This window comes from Camellia sinensis, chromosome 7, assembly GCF_055761805.1.
Source record: "Camellia sinensis isolate YWXY chromosome 7, ASM5576180v1, whole genome shotgun sequence".
NCBI classification, from domain to species: Eukaryota; Viridiplantae; Streptophyta; class Magnoliopsida; order Ericales; family Theaceae; genus Camellia; species Camellia sinensis.
The window spans coordinates 64,222,066-64,235,665 of record NC_138967.1 but is presented as its reverse complement, the minus strand read 5'-3'; the positions used below and the strand labels follow the sequence as shown (position 1 = coordinate 64,235,665).

General features: G+C 44.1%; 1 protein-coding gene across 1 annotated transcript in view; it reads left to right on the top strand.

Annotated features, from left to right (window-relative positions):
- The window catches only part of LOC114296141 (fanconi-associated nuclease 1 homolog), a 44,563-nt gene extending 31,937 nt beyond the window's left edge, over positions 1-12,626 (top strand). Inside the window, 1 exon segment of the mRNA XM_082880781.1 lies at positions 12,180-12,626. Coding sequence (XP_082736907.1) covers positions 12,180-12,626 — 447 coding nt within the window.
- The last annotated feature ends 974 nt before the right edge of the window (positions 12,627-13,600 follow it).

Below are 13,600 nucleotides of genomic sequence, written 5' to 3'. Positions count from 1 at the left end.
TCGGTGTCGTGACCGTGCTGCTGGTGAAATGCACAATACTTGGCTGGATTGTGGGCAGCGGGGAGTCTTTCCGGTAAGGGCCGCGGCTCTAGGGGCTTCAGATGCCCTTTTCTGATCAAAACCCCCAAAGCTTTAGACAGGGGCATATAAAGCGGAGCGAAGGTTCTGGTATTTTTGGGAGGGTATTTGGCTGTTTGTGGGTTGCTTCCGGACGCACCAGAGAATGGTGTGGCTGCCATAGTTCTCGGGGAAGGGTTGGTGGTGACCATACTCACTTCGGAGGTCCTAGTAGTTGTAGCGCCACTCGGGCCTGCATTAGTATTACGAATGAAAGTTCTGCGGGGTTGCTCCCGGTCATTATCAATCAAGCCTTGTTTTAAGGCATCCTCGATCTGCACCCCCATTTCATGCAGATCAGAAAAGGTAGGGAAGGGGAGTACGATCATCATTTGCATTAGCTTCGGCTGAAGATTGCGCACAATCATCCGAATCTGGTCTTTGTCCGTGGGTCTTAAGGTCATCATCGAAGCCTTAGCCCGCCATCTGGTTACGAATTCTGAGAAGCTCTCCTTGGGTTATTGCCTCGTTGCCTCGAGATCCCGGGTCGTGATCTCGATTTGTGTATTGTATGAATACTGCAGGATGAAGGCCTCAGCCATCTCGTCCCAACTTCTCTTGACGTCATCCTCCAATTTGGCATACCATGTGGCCGCTACACCCGACAGGGTCCGGCCAAATAAAGACAGCTTCTGCAGTCTAGTGAGGCCCATTGGCCGTAGGACGTCTGAAAATAGTCGCAGGTGCACCATGGGATCCCCAGATCCGTCAAAACGATCAATTTGTGGCATCTTAAACCGATCTGGCAGCGTCACGGCTGCGTCAGTGTATCCGTCTCCAATGTCCAGAATGGACTTCACACCTTGAAATTTCTTGAACAGCTTTTCAAGCTTGCGCATTTTTAATGCCACGGGGTCCACCTCGGACTCGAAAGGAGAATCCGAATGATTGATAAGAGTGGGTGCCTTGGATAGTTGAGGCAGAATCGGGGGTGGAGCCGGCCCCGTTGGGATGTCCATATCTTCTTGGACATTCCGGGCATTTGGCGTCTCTTCGGGTATCGGAACGCTTAGTGGGGGAGGGACTTGCTGTGAAGCAGATGCTCCAGTTTGCTGCTGCAATCTTACGATTAATTCCGCTTGCTCATTCATAATTGTGGCTTGTTGTTTGGCGAATTCAGCCTGTCTGGCAGCATCCTGCTGCATCACTTTCATGCTTTCTTGGAGTTGGCGCACCATCTCTTCTAAACTAGCCATGCTGTTCTGTTCTGACTGAATTGTCGGTATATGTTCCCTTTCTGCGGGTGAAACAGGATCCTGATCCCTACTGTACACAGGTGGGGTAGATAAGGCCCTCTGTACTGACTGTTGAACTGATGCCCTCTGCCTAGTTGTCCTCCGTCTGGTAACCGGGGGTAGAGAGTGGTACACTGGTTGTCCGTCTACCAAATCCTCAGATCGATGGAGCCGACGACCTCTAATCCAGAGTGCTTGGCGAATATCTACCGGGTTGGAAGCAATGATGCTAAACTACCTAGCAAAAAGATAAATAAAGCAGTAAATAAACTAACAACCGGACAGCGTAACGACATAAAATAAACACACACAACGCACAGTTGGGTATCCATAATACACAGTTGGTAAGCCGAACACACTGTTCCTCGATACTGATCACTGTTTCCCCAAAATCACTGTTCCCAAAACTGAACCTGATACCCGCAAATAACTGATTCTCATAAACTGATACCAATGCCCTCAGGTCTAATACTCAATCTTGCAAACTGATATGCACGTTCCTATAGAGCAACACTCTAAAAGCACATAGCAAGTAAACAGAGCCAAAACACCCATATGTTGGGGTAGGGTTTCCCTATCCTATTTTGTCAGGAGCTAGGGTTTCACTATGCACGCAGCAGTTTTCAAACAACCTAACATCGGGTAAGCAGCCTGTCCTAACTTGGAATGGTCACTATGGATCCGAATATGCACTAGGTCGAATGGTCGAAAAGGGTGCCCCGGTAAAACCGGGGTTTGTGTCCCCATACTGTCAGAGCCCATAACCGGTCAGCCTTATGGTCATGTCTTGACAAGACAAGCCTTTGGCAAACTGTTCAGGAATGGCAGACAGCAAACACTGTGTCCTAGGCGCACCAATGCAAATGCAATGCAAAGAGACACATAAATGAAATCAAAATAGGATATCACGAGTTCGAGTCAAGCTCTCTAAGTCCCCAGTAGAGTCGCCAGAAACTGTAGCACGTCCGCGAGGGACCCCGCTACAGTTCGGACTCGATTTGTGTCACGGTTCTTAATCTTGAACCAAAGAGTCCAAATCTGGAAAATTGTTTTGAGAAACAGATTTTTTGAAAAAGAAGTGCCAAACATGGACTGCTTTGCCAGATACAGAGTCGCCACCTAAATATTTTAAAATGGGGGAATTTAGGAAACCCTGACTCGGTGCCGATGGCCACATGTCTGTCATCACTGGAGTTGTCTCGGCTCGGGAGCTAGGGTACGATTGGGGAAGGTCAGCTATGAGCACCCCCTCTCGCCCGATCCGAAGATCGGCCTCTACTAACCGTGATATCCGTTTTTGAAAACATTATGTGTTCTTATTCCATTTGTTAGCCTAGAATTACTATGTTATGCGCACAACAAATAAGTATAGACTAGATTGCCTAATTTGGAAAGAAACATTGCATATCCGCTTGTTTTGGAAAATGTTTTGGAATTTGCTACTCGCAAGTAGGCTAAAATACAGATTTCAACGAGTTTTTCCAACTCAAACAATCCAACCTTCATCCGCAGGCATTCAAACAGTTTATCATATAAGCATCTAGCCACATGGTAAGCATACTGTCATGTTGACATTCACACGCATGCGAGATGCTAAAGCATAAAATACTTACATCGTACTCCAAGCCAAAACAATAAACTAGTTAGCAAACATGCGTGATCCTAGTTCATGTTAAATTGACTAATGCAGCACATACAGGATGCAATTAGATAGGCTCGGCTAACCTAAGCATGGCATGTGAAATGCTACAACTATCACGTATTCAATTTGAAATTGAAGTACAAATGCAGTTAGAATGATGTGCCGAGCCTGGTGCATGCAAGGCAAATGTATGAATGCACGCATACATTGCATAAGGTATGCTAATTTTAAAGATGCCCTAATCTACTATCAAAAGCGAGTAAATAAAAGGGAAGAAAGACGTGGGGTTGGAAGACATACACCCACTCACGCACACTTATTACACAATTGCCCTCACTCAGAGGGTAAAAATAAATATTACAGTCCGGATAACAAATACATTAACTATTACAGAATTTCTAATTAATTAATAGAAAGAATGCAAAAAAGGAGAAAGGTGGCCACAGCTTCTGCCTCGGGATACGCGAATGATGCATGCTCGAAATCTGGCTCGCCCGAAAAGCCCGTACCATACCACTGCCGCCTCTGTTTATACTGCCCTGTCTCTCTGAAAATTGCCAAAGTCCTAGGACAGGTTCCCTGCATGCTACAGAATACCACCGGCTGGAGGAAATTCCCACCGGCCAAATGTAATTTCCATCGGCTGCTGTTGGAATTATCGGCCATTCATACAATGCCGGTCGGCATTGAATTCTGCCGGTCGGCAGAAGATTCCTGCAGAGGCCAGTTTTGACAGCAACAGAAGATAGACAGTATATGGCATGGGATTTCAGGCACATGTGAGCACAGTCATGTTTCCCATCACGCTTTGAACTCAGGAAAGCATGGCCCTCGATCCTCGAGCCATCAATGGTGCATGATAGCCCAAGAGATCAAGCTTGCCACTTGATGTAAAAATGCATGTAATCACACAAATGAGGACCAAGACCCTATCATACCGAAGTCAAGGGCCCCGGTGACCGAGAGTCAAGGCGCATTACATCACTTATAGTATGAATGCTCCTTGACCCTTATACTTGGTTTGACACCCCAAACCAAGTAATGCAATGCATGTTATGCAAACAATGCCTCAAAGATACAACATGGGATTAAAATGCAAAGCATGCCAAGTGCCATGCAACTAATATGACAAGTATGCAATGCTAGGCACACAAGATGCAAATGCGATGCGAATATGGACAATCTAAGCAATAGGATCAACACAATACAACACTTGATGAGGCAATTATGCAATGGTCATAAGACAAGCATGCAAGAGGGCCTTTAAACCATAAAGGGGCAGACCTTGATCCATCCCAAAACAGTGGCCAAAAGTGCCTAAAAGGGTGGACAAATACTCATGCCAACAAGCAAGCCAATGGTCCCAAGGTTAAGGCACAAAAAGGGGGCACTTCACTCCCACCAACATGACCACTCATGGCATGAATTGGACAAGCCAAAACAGAAATTTAACATGCAAAAATGGACTCCAAAACCCATTAATATGGCAGCTAAAGTGGCCCGAAAGAGATGTATGCACCGAAGCTCATTTCTAGGCATAAGAGGGCACACCCTCAAGGCATGAAAGAGGTCACACATGCATACATATAAACATGATTTATGGACTGAAATATGGTCCTAAATGATGCCAAATCGTGAGGATGGTCACAGCTACGCATGCTAGAGGTCAATATGCTCAAAGATTACAAGCCAAAACACAAAGAGGTGACACCAAACAAGGCAAGTATGACTGAAATAAATGGCCAACAGACCTTAAACATGGTAAAATAATGCCAACACCTTCATGGAACTAAGCCAACACATGCAAGAATCATGGCCTAAACACAAGATGCATTTCTAGGCCAACTAGGGGGATGTGAAGCAAGTATGTTAAGCATGCAAAGGGGCCTAAATCCGACCAAAAACAGAGATTACATATGACCTAAAAACACCCAAAAACCTCTGAAAAAAGGGCCAAAACCAATCAAGCATGCATGTTACCCTTTAAGCCAAAATGCAAGGAAATAAGACAATGAAGGGAGAGGGGTGTCCCTCCCCTATGCAAGACTTCCAACCACCTTCCTCACCACTGAAAATCCACTGGTTTTCAGTGGTGAAAAGACCAAAACACTTAAGCAAACAAGGCCTTACCAAGGAGGCAACAAAAGAGGCCAAATAAAGCCTAAGAGGGTGAGTTTGAACTCAAACCACAAAAGACCCTTAATGAAAGTTCTTAAGCATGAAAATATAAGCCTTTTTTATGTTATGCACAAAAACTAAATCAGCAAGCAAGATAGGTAAAAGACTAGTGCAAGTTTGGAGAAACTAAAGTAAAATGCTCACCCTTGAAGCACACTTCAAGAACAGCCAATGCAACCCTTTTCTTTTGATCAAAAACAACTCAAAAACTCAAGAATCAACCCTCTAAGTCCCTCAATCTCGGAGCAAGGTGTAATAGTGTGTGTATTAGTGCAAAAGTAAGGTAAAATCACACTTTTAGGCCAAGAAACACACACAAGGGAGGAGAGAGAGGGAAATATAGAGAGAGGGTGTATCTATATGTATAAGCTCTGGTTTTGCCTTCCAAGTTTCTAACGTAGAACAAGAAGAAGACCTCTCCTCTTATAGAAGTCCCTCTTGCAAAGCTTACACAACAAGCTTGCTTAGAGGGAAATTCCTCCATACACGTGTATGGAGGGAAGCAGAGTTGGTGCCAGCTATCATAGCTGGCACAAAATATCTACATAAAGTAGATGAACAGTGGTCGGCTACTCAAAATTGCCATTTTGACAAAAAATAGTGCCGACCGGCAACAAATAGTGCCAACCGGCAAAATAGATTGCCGACGGAAACACAACACAGTCGGTGGCCTGTGGCTATGGCCGGTGGTGTGTGGGGATGCCTCACAAGGCATTCCCTGCCCCTCCAAGGCAAAACACAAGTGTTTGGTGCAAAACCAGACACTAAACGGTCGAGTTCGGAGATCCTGAGGCAAGGCGCGTAGTGTAGACACCCCATTTTTGACCGACCTTAAGACTCAGACGTCACCAATTGAGCGCTTGGTGATGTTGCATAATGTGCTCGTTCAGAAGTTTCAGAGTCGCGGCCGTGAGCCCTGCCTCCGGATTTCCGAACCCTCTTCTATGCCTTGTCTCGGTTTGTGAACCAGACTCGGTTTTCTCTGTTTCTTTTCCTAAGGGGAGGGAGAGGTCCCGTAGACCATCTCTCAGTGGCCGTGGGCTACATTTTGTGGCCGCAGGCCATTTTGCCCATTTCGGAGTCCAGTTTCCAGTTTTTCGGGACCGTTGGCCGTGTGCCTCGGTTCGGGACCGCCTAACCATTTCCGTTTGTTCTGATTTTTGGCATACTTCCTTTCTACTCCCTTTTGAGAGACACTGGGGTCTGAAAAACCCACTTCGTGGCCGAATGCCACTTTCGGTGCTTAATAGGCAATTTTCGGGGCCTCGAACTGCGCATTCTGGCCCCCGAGCATTCGTTTTGCATCAGTTTTTGTTCATTTTTGGCAGGTACCTTTGTTTTATCACCGGGAAGGCCGTAGAAGGGTGGGAGGCCAGCAATTGTTTCAACAACTAGTTTTTGCTCCTCCGGCGCCCTCCGACGCTCGTTTTTTCTCACTTCCGAGCTGATGTTGAACAACCTGAAGCCACTTTCTTGAACTTTAAACCACATACTTGTGATGTACACACATGGGAGGACCCTAAAAGTTGGTGGGCGGCCACTAATTCCATTTGACCCTTTTGAACCCCTCCTTCCGAGCCAATGTTGAACACCCTTGGGCCACTTTCTTGAACTTTGAACCACATATTTGTGATGTACACACTTGGGAGGATCCTAAAAGTTGGTGGCCGGCCACTAATGTCACCTGACCCTTTTGACCCCCCCTAAAAATGGCTTGTTGTCCCTCCTGTTTTATAATTGCCAATTTTTGAACCATAGGGTTGTGTTGCACACACATGGGAGGACCCTAAGTGGTGGCCGGCCATTAATTCAACTTGACCCTTTTGACCCCTAGCCGGCCGGCTAGGGGTGGTGGCCGGCCGGCCACCTTCAAGTCCAAAAACCAGCCGGCCATGATCCTCACAAATCACACTTTACAGCTGTATAGCTTTATCCCCCAGAAAATATCTGTATCCGGGGGATATTTTTTTGGTGGAAAACTTACCTCCTTTTCCCCCACCATTTCCCCACCTTTACACCCTTTTTTTGTTCCTTATAACCAGCTGCAAGCCTTTGCATGAGGGGTTAGAAAAATTGTCTTCAAGTCTTGCATCCAAATCTCCCTCTATCTCTCTCATTTTCTCAAAAACATCCAAGTTCTACACCTCATTTCTTCATCAACACCAAGAACCACCACCACCACTCCATTTCCAGCAGCAAGGAGGGCTTCTTAGAGGCTAAAGGTGCTGCAACTTGGTCCAAGGAGCAACCAAAGAGTGGTCTACAAGGGTGAGTTGCCATTTCCCATTTTTTAAGCTTATTTTTGCAACATTTCTTAGCCATATATGCTTTTTGCTTTGAGCTCCGGCCATAACTGAAAGTGGCCTTCTTTTGAGCTCTTTTTAACTTTTTATTAAGGGCTCAACCCTGTTTGAGCCCCCCATCTTGCACTTGCTTCAATGTCTTCCTTAAATGCTATTTTCTTGCATGCTTTGGCAGCCTATTATGCTTCGGTTTTTAGTATTTTTACAGTACTAAAAATAGTCTTATTTTGGTCCATTCTTCATGTTTTATTAAGGGCCTTTCATGGTTTGGGACCTCCATATGCTACTTCATGTTATATCCCTCTTTGGTCCCCTTTTCTTGCATGCTTTGGCAGCCCATTATGCTTTCATTTTTGGGCGTTTTACAGAACTAAAAACAGGCTTATTTTGAGTCCCTCTTCAACATGGAAGAAGGGCTCAATACTGTTTGGGACCTCCATGCTACACTTGCCTTTATATTCCCTCTTTGGTCCCCATTTTTGCATGTTTTGGCAGCCTATCATGATTCGGTTTTCAGCCTTTTTACAGTACTAAAAATAGTCTTATTTTGGCCCATTCTTCATGTTTTATTAAGGGTCTTTGGCTGTTTGATGAATATTTTGTATACTTTGTGTTATAGCCACTTTTGAGCCTCATTTTGCATTGCATTTCTAACATGTTTGTATACTGTTTTGGGGTTTTTACAGTTCTTTAAATATGTATATTTTTGGTCCCTCTTCAATGTTGTAGAAGGGAATTTTTTAGTTTGGGCTTTGCATATGCCACTTGCCTCTTTGGCCACCTTTTGGCCCTTTTTCTTGCATAAGAGCTTAGCCATATCTATGTTTGTTTTTATGGTTTTTACAGTTCTGTAAAGTGGCTTATTTTTGGCCCCTATTCAATGTTGTTGAAGGGCCCTAACCTATTTGGAGTTAGCAGCTGTGAGTTGCTTCATAATCTCATGTTTAGGGCCATTTTTGCATGCCATTGTTGCCCTATCTTTGCTTGCTGTTTGGCCATGATTTGTACTGGTAAAATGCTTATTTTGGGGCTTCCTTGCTTCTGTCTTTTAATTCCATGTACCAATTATGCATGCTTTGTATAGCTGTAGTTCATTCTATGTGCCTAATTTTGCATTTCGGGAGAGATTCCATGCATCGGGTGTGTTTTCGCCTCATTTCGGGGCTGTTTTCCCCCACATTTCATTGCTGAAAATCCATTAACATGTTTTCATATCATTTCCATGCTATTGAATTGCGTATGCGATTACCTCAGTTTGCGTGCCCGTGTGCACGCATTTCGAGGCACTTCATTTTCATCTATCGGCCTCTTATGTGAGTGTGGCTGAGGCTCTCTCATGTTAGTATAAGTCCATGTTGCATTATATATGCCATTTTAGCCATATTGCATTGCGTATGCCATTACCTCGATTTGCGTGCACACGTGTGCACGCATTTCGAGGCACTTCATTTTCATTCATCGGCCTCTTATGTGAGTGTGGCTGAGGCTCTCTCATGTTACTATAAGTCCATGTTGCATTCTATATGCCATTTTAGCCATATTGCATTGCGTATGCCATTACCTCGATTTGCGTGCACACGTGTGCACGCATTTCGAGGCACTTCATTTTCATTCATCGGCCTCTTATGTGAGTGTGGCTGAGGCTCTCTCATGTTAGTGTAAGCCCATATCCTATTTCCATGTCATTTGCATTGCGTATGTCATTTTCTCAGTTTGCGTGCCCGTGTGCACGCATTTCGAGGCATCTCATTTTTACAGCATAGTGCATACTAGGTTGTATCTTAGATCGCATTCTGTCATTTTCTCGGTTTGCATGCCTGTGTGCACGCATTTCGAGGCATCTCATTTTCATAGCATTGTGTATGTTAGGATTGTATCTTAGTTGCATTTCATGCATGTCATGCATATTGCATCGTGTTCGGAATAGGAGTTAGCCCGGGCACGGGAAACAAGGTGCATTTCGTACTCCGAGTGACGGAATGCGTCTCAATTCCCCAGTCACCGACACTCCGGATCATCCATGATGGAGTTAGGTCTTGTTGTGTTTTCATGTGCATTCATTCTATATTGAGTTGTGCAATTCGACTCCTCGGCCATCATGCCTCGGTATGCGTGATTGGTGGCACGAGGATCGAGGCATGCATATATTTGTGAAAATACATTGCTATGCCCCTTTCCTGCTCTCTGTTGCAGCAAAATGAAGAATCAGCAACTTTTCGGGACTTGGCACGCGTTTCAAGAAAAGGTGTAAACAGAGGCTAATTGGGGCATCCCGGTAGATTTCCGCGCAAGACAACCCGGACATGCATCATCCATCAGATGCAAGGCAGTCCCTGGCTTGCATGCCAGTTTTATTTATTTTCTTATTTAATTTGTTAATTAATTAGGAATTTGTATATTATTCGGATTGTAATATTCTTTTATTCGGGACTGTATTATTTATTCGGACCCTCTGCGCGAGGGCATAACTGTAATAAGTGTGTGTGTGTGTGTTGTATGTCTTCCAACCCCACGTCTTTCTCCCTTTTATTTATCCGCTTTTGATGGTTAGATTAGGGCATGTTTCAATTAGCATACAGTATGACAGCATGTTTGCATTCATTCATCCGTATTGCATGCACCGGACTCGGCGCATCATACTAACTGCATTGTATTTTCAATTCCAAGTTGAATACATGTTAGCTATAGCATTCCATATGCCATGTTTAGAATAGCCGATCCTGCTATAGTTGCATTTTTGTATGTGTTGCATTAGGCATTTCTGTATACTTAGGATCCATGCATGGATTTCTAATTAGCTTTTGTTTTGGCTTGGAGTACTCGGTAAGCTTTATGCTTTAGCATCCTTGCATGCGTGTGAGTGAATGCCATGATAGCATGCTTACCATGAGGCTAATTGCTTATGTGATATAACTGCCTGAATGACTGTGGGTGAAGGTTGGGTTACTTAAATTGGAATAAATCATCAAATGTTTTAAGCCTCCTTGCGAGTAGCAAACCATATTTCAAATAAATAAACATGAAATGTTTTGTTCCAATTCGGGCGACCCAGTCTATACTTATATGCTGTGTGCATCACATAGTAACCTAGGCTAATAACCGGAATAAGAACACACAATGTTTTCAAAAATAGATATCATGGTTAGTAGAGGCCGGTCTTTGACCGGGCGAACGGGGGTGCTCACGAAGTGACATTCCCCAATCGTACCCAAGTTCCCGAGCCGAGGCAACTTTGGTGATGACGGACACGTGGCCTTTGGCACCGAGTCAGGGTTTCCTAAATTTCCCATTTTAAAAACATTTAGGTGGCGACTCTGTATCTGGCAAAGCAGTCCATGTTTGGCACTTCTTTCAAAAATCAGTTTTCTCAAAACGATTTGCTGGATTTGGACTCTTTGGTTCAGACTTAGAACCGTGACAAATTTGAGAGTCCTGAGCTGTAGTGACCCCAAAATGAACGGAACGGGAGCTCGTTCCTCCCGGGGCGTTCGGGGACGTCTACACGTAGCCGAGACCTCCGGGAACTCCAAACGAACACAAACAAGGGTAATCACCAAGTGTTCCAATGGTGACGTCCAAGTCTTGAGGACGGTCAAAAATGGGGTGTCTACACTCGCCAACTAAACGGAGAGCACAGTAGCACATGAGTGGCAGTCTCTAATTCATTCCCGCAGAATTTACAACTAGCATCAGAATTAGCACTGATTGCTCCAATCCTTTGCAAATAACTAGTAGTCTTAATCCTCCCTTTCCATACTAACCACCCAAGAAATTGCACTTTCGGAGGGCAACATTCCTCCATATGAGATCCCCCAAATTTGTAGGCAGAGTAGGGGATAACTCACACCACTTATAGACAGAGTCAACAGTGAAAATTCCCGACTTATCAGCAGTCCAAAATAACCCATCAACCACACCATTCCTAAGCTCTGGAGCAGTGCGCAACAGCTCCTTCAACCTCCTCAGGTCATCCAATTCCCATTGGAACAAAACTCTTCTAAAAACTAACTCCCAGTCCTCATTATCAGTACTCCTACTCTTAACCACTGCCAGTGATTCCCCTTTATGCATAGACACAGAGAATAGTCGAGGAAATAAATTTTTGAAATAGTCGCTACCAAGCCACAGATCCAGCCAAAATTTTGTGAGCCTCTCATCCCCAATACTGATCCTTGAGTTGGTAAATCATTGCATTTTAAATGAGGTAAATCATTGCCTCATTTGCATTTTTCTAGTGGTAAATCATTGAAATTTAAGTTCGTGGAATACATTTTTTAAAATTATTTATCAGCTTAGTTTTAATATTGATTTGTTGATTTTAGTCGTCTAAATTGGACTTGATCCGACCGATTAGACTTTATTATACCTTACTTTTGGTCCCCCCCCCCAATACTACAATCTTGGTTCCGCCCTTGGGTGCATGATATTTAAAGAACAATATTTCTAAACCATGTCTCAAAAATTCATCTAAGGATGTTTAATCAATTTAACACTAAGCATTTAAGTATGAAATGAAAATATGCATGTCATTCAACAACACCTACGGCTTTACATCATTCTCCCCTTGAAAAGTTGACAAGTAATGTATTCTCTATTTTTTTTTTGTTCTCCCTCCTCTCTCTATACATATATCCAATTTACGTACTCCTTCTCCAAAGATTCTTCTATTACTTCATTTTCAAGCTAGGGCCATTCATTTTGTAGACCGCCTCTTTAGATTTGGATACTGATGGGTTTTATGAAGCAAGAAAGAGTCTCCTAGAACCACTACTTGAAAAAATCTATGATGGAATGGCTAAAGAGATCCTTATTACATCATGGGAATCACATTTAGGAACAGCTTGTCACGGAGTTAATTGGGACCGACATTCACTATCTGAGCTTCGAACGGCTGTGACATGCATTGGTGGCCCTTGTTTGGCCTCAATCTGCCGGCACTTGGCTCAAGGTTACCAGAGCTGGTCTAGTGGAATGCCTGATTTATTGTTATGGCGCTTCCATGGTGATTATAGTGGTGAAGCCAAGCTTGTTGAAGTTAAAGGCCCTAGGGATCGACTCTCTTAATAACAAAGAGCTTGGCTGTTGTTTTTAATGGATTGTGGCTTTAATACCGAGGTTTGCAAAGTGAGTCCTGCTTTAGTATTTGGATGAAAGCATGTTTTGCTGTAATATTGTTTGTATGAAACTTTATCGAAGAATGGCTGCTAACGACAATTAAAGAGTGCATTCTACTTTGAGAATAAGTAAAAAGTTTACCCTTCAAATTCTAAACATGGTCGGAAATTCTTGCAGAAAGGTATGTGCTTTCTTTCCTAGAGAAACTTGAAGATGAGATGTGGAAAAATTCTCAGGTGGCAACTCATGGACACAACTCTATCTATGTTTTCATGACTTTTCATCTTCTAGAAGGCAATTCTCCTTGGGCGTGTTTCCATCGTCGTAATCATTACCATTGCCACTGCCATTGTATTTTATTTTTTAGAAACGTTTTTCATTGTACCAAATGGCCTAAATGGCACGTCAATTGACAGTGTATGCTAGGATTTATCAAGAATGAGGTTATTACAATTGACATTCTGTAGACACCCCATTTTTGACCGACCTTAAGACTCAGACATCACCGATTGAGCGCTCGGTGATGGTGCATATTGTACTCGTTCTGAGGTTTCAGAGTCTCGGCTGCGAGCCTTGCCTCCGGACTTCCGGACTCTTTCATGTCTTGCCTCAGTTTGCGAACCAGGCTCTGTTTTCTCTGTTTTCTCTTCCCGAAGGGAGGGAGAGGTCTCATAGATCATCTCTCAGTGGCCGTAGGCTACGTTTTGTGGTCGTAGGCCATTTTGCCCGTTTGGAGTCCGGTTTCCGATTTTTCGGAGCCGTTGGCCGTGTGCCTCGGTTCGGGACCGCTTAACCACCTCCATTTGTTCCGATTTTTAGCAAGCATCTTATTTGCTCCCTTTTGAGGGACACTGTGGCTCGAAAAACCAACTTCGTGGTCGGACACCACTTCCGGTGCCTAACAGTCAGTTTTTGGGGCCTCGGGCTACGCGTTTCGGACCCCGAACATCCATTTTGCATCGGTTTGAGTTCATTTTTGGCAGGGACCTCTGTTTCATTGTTAGGAAGGT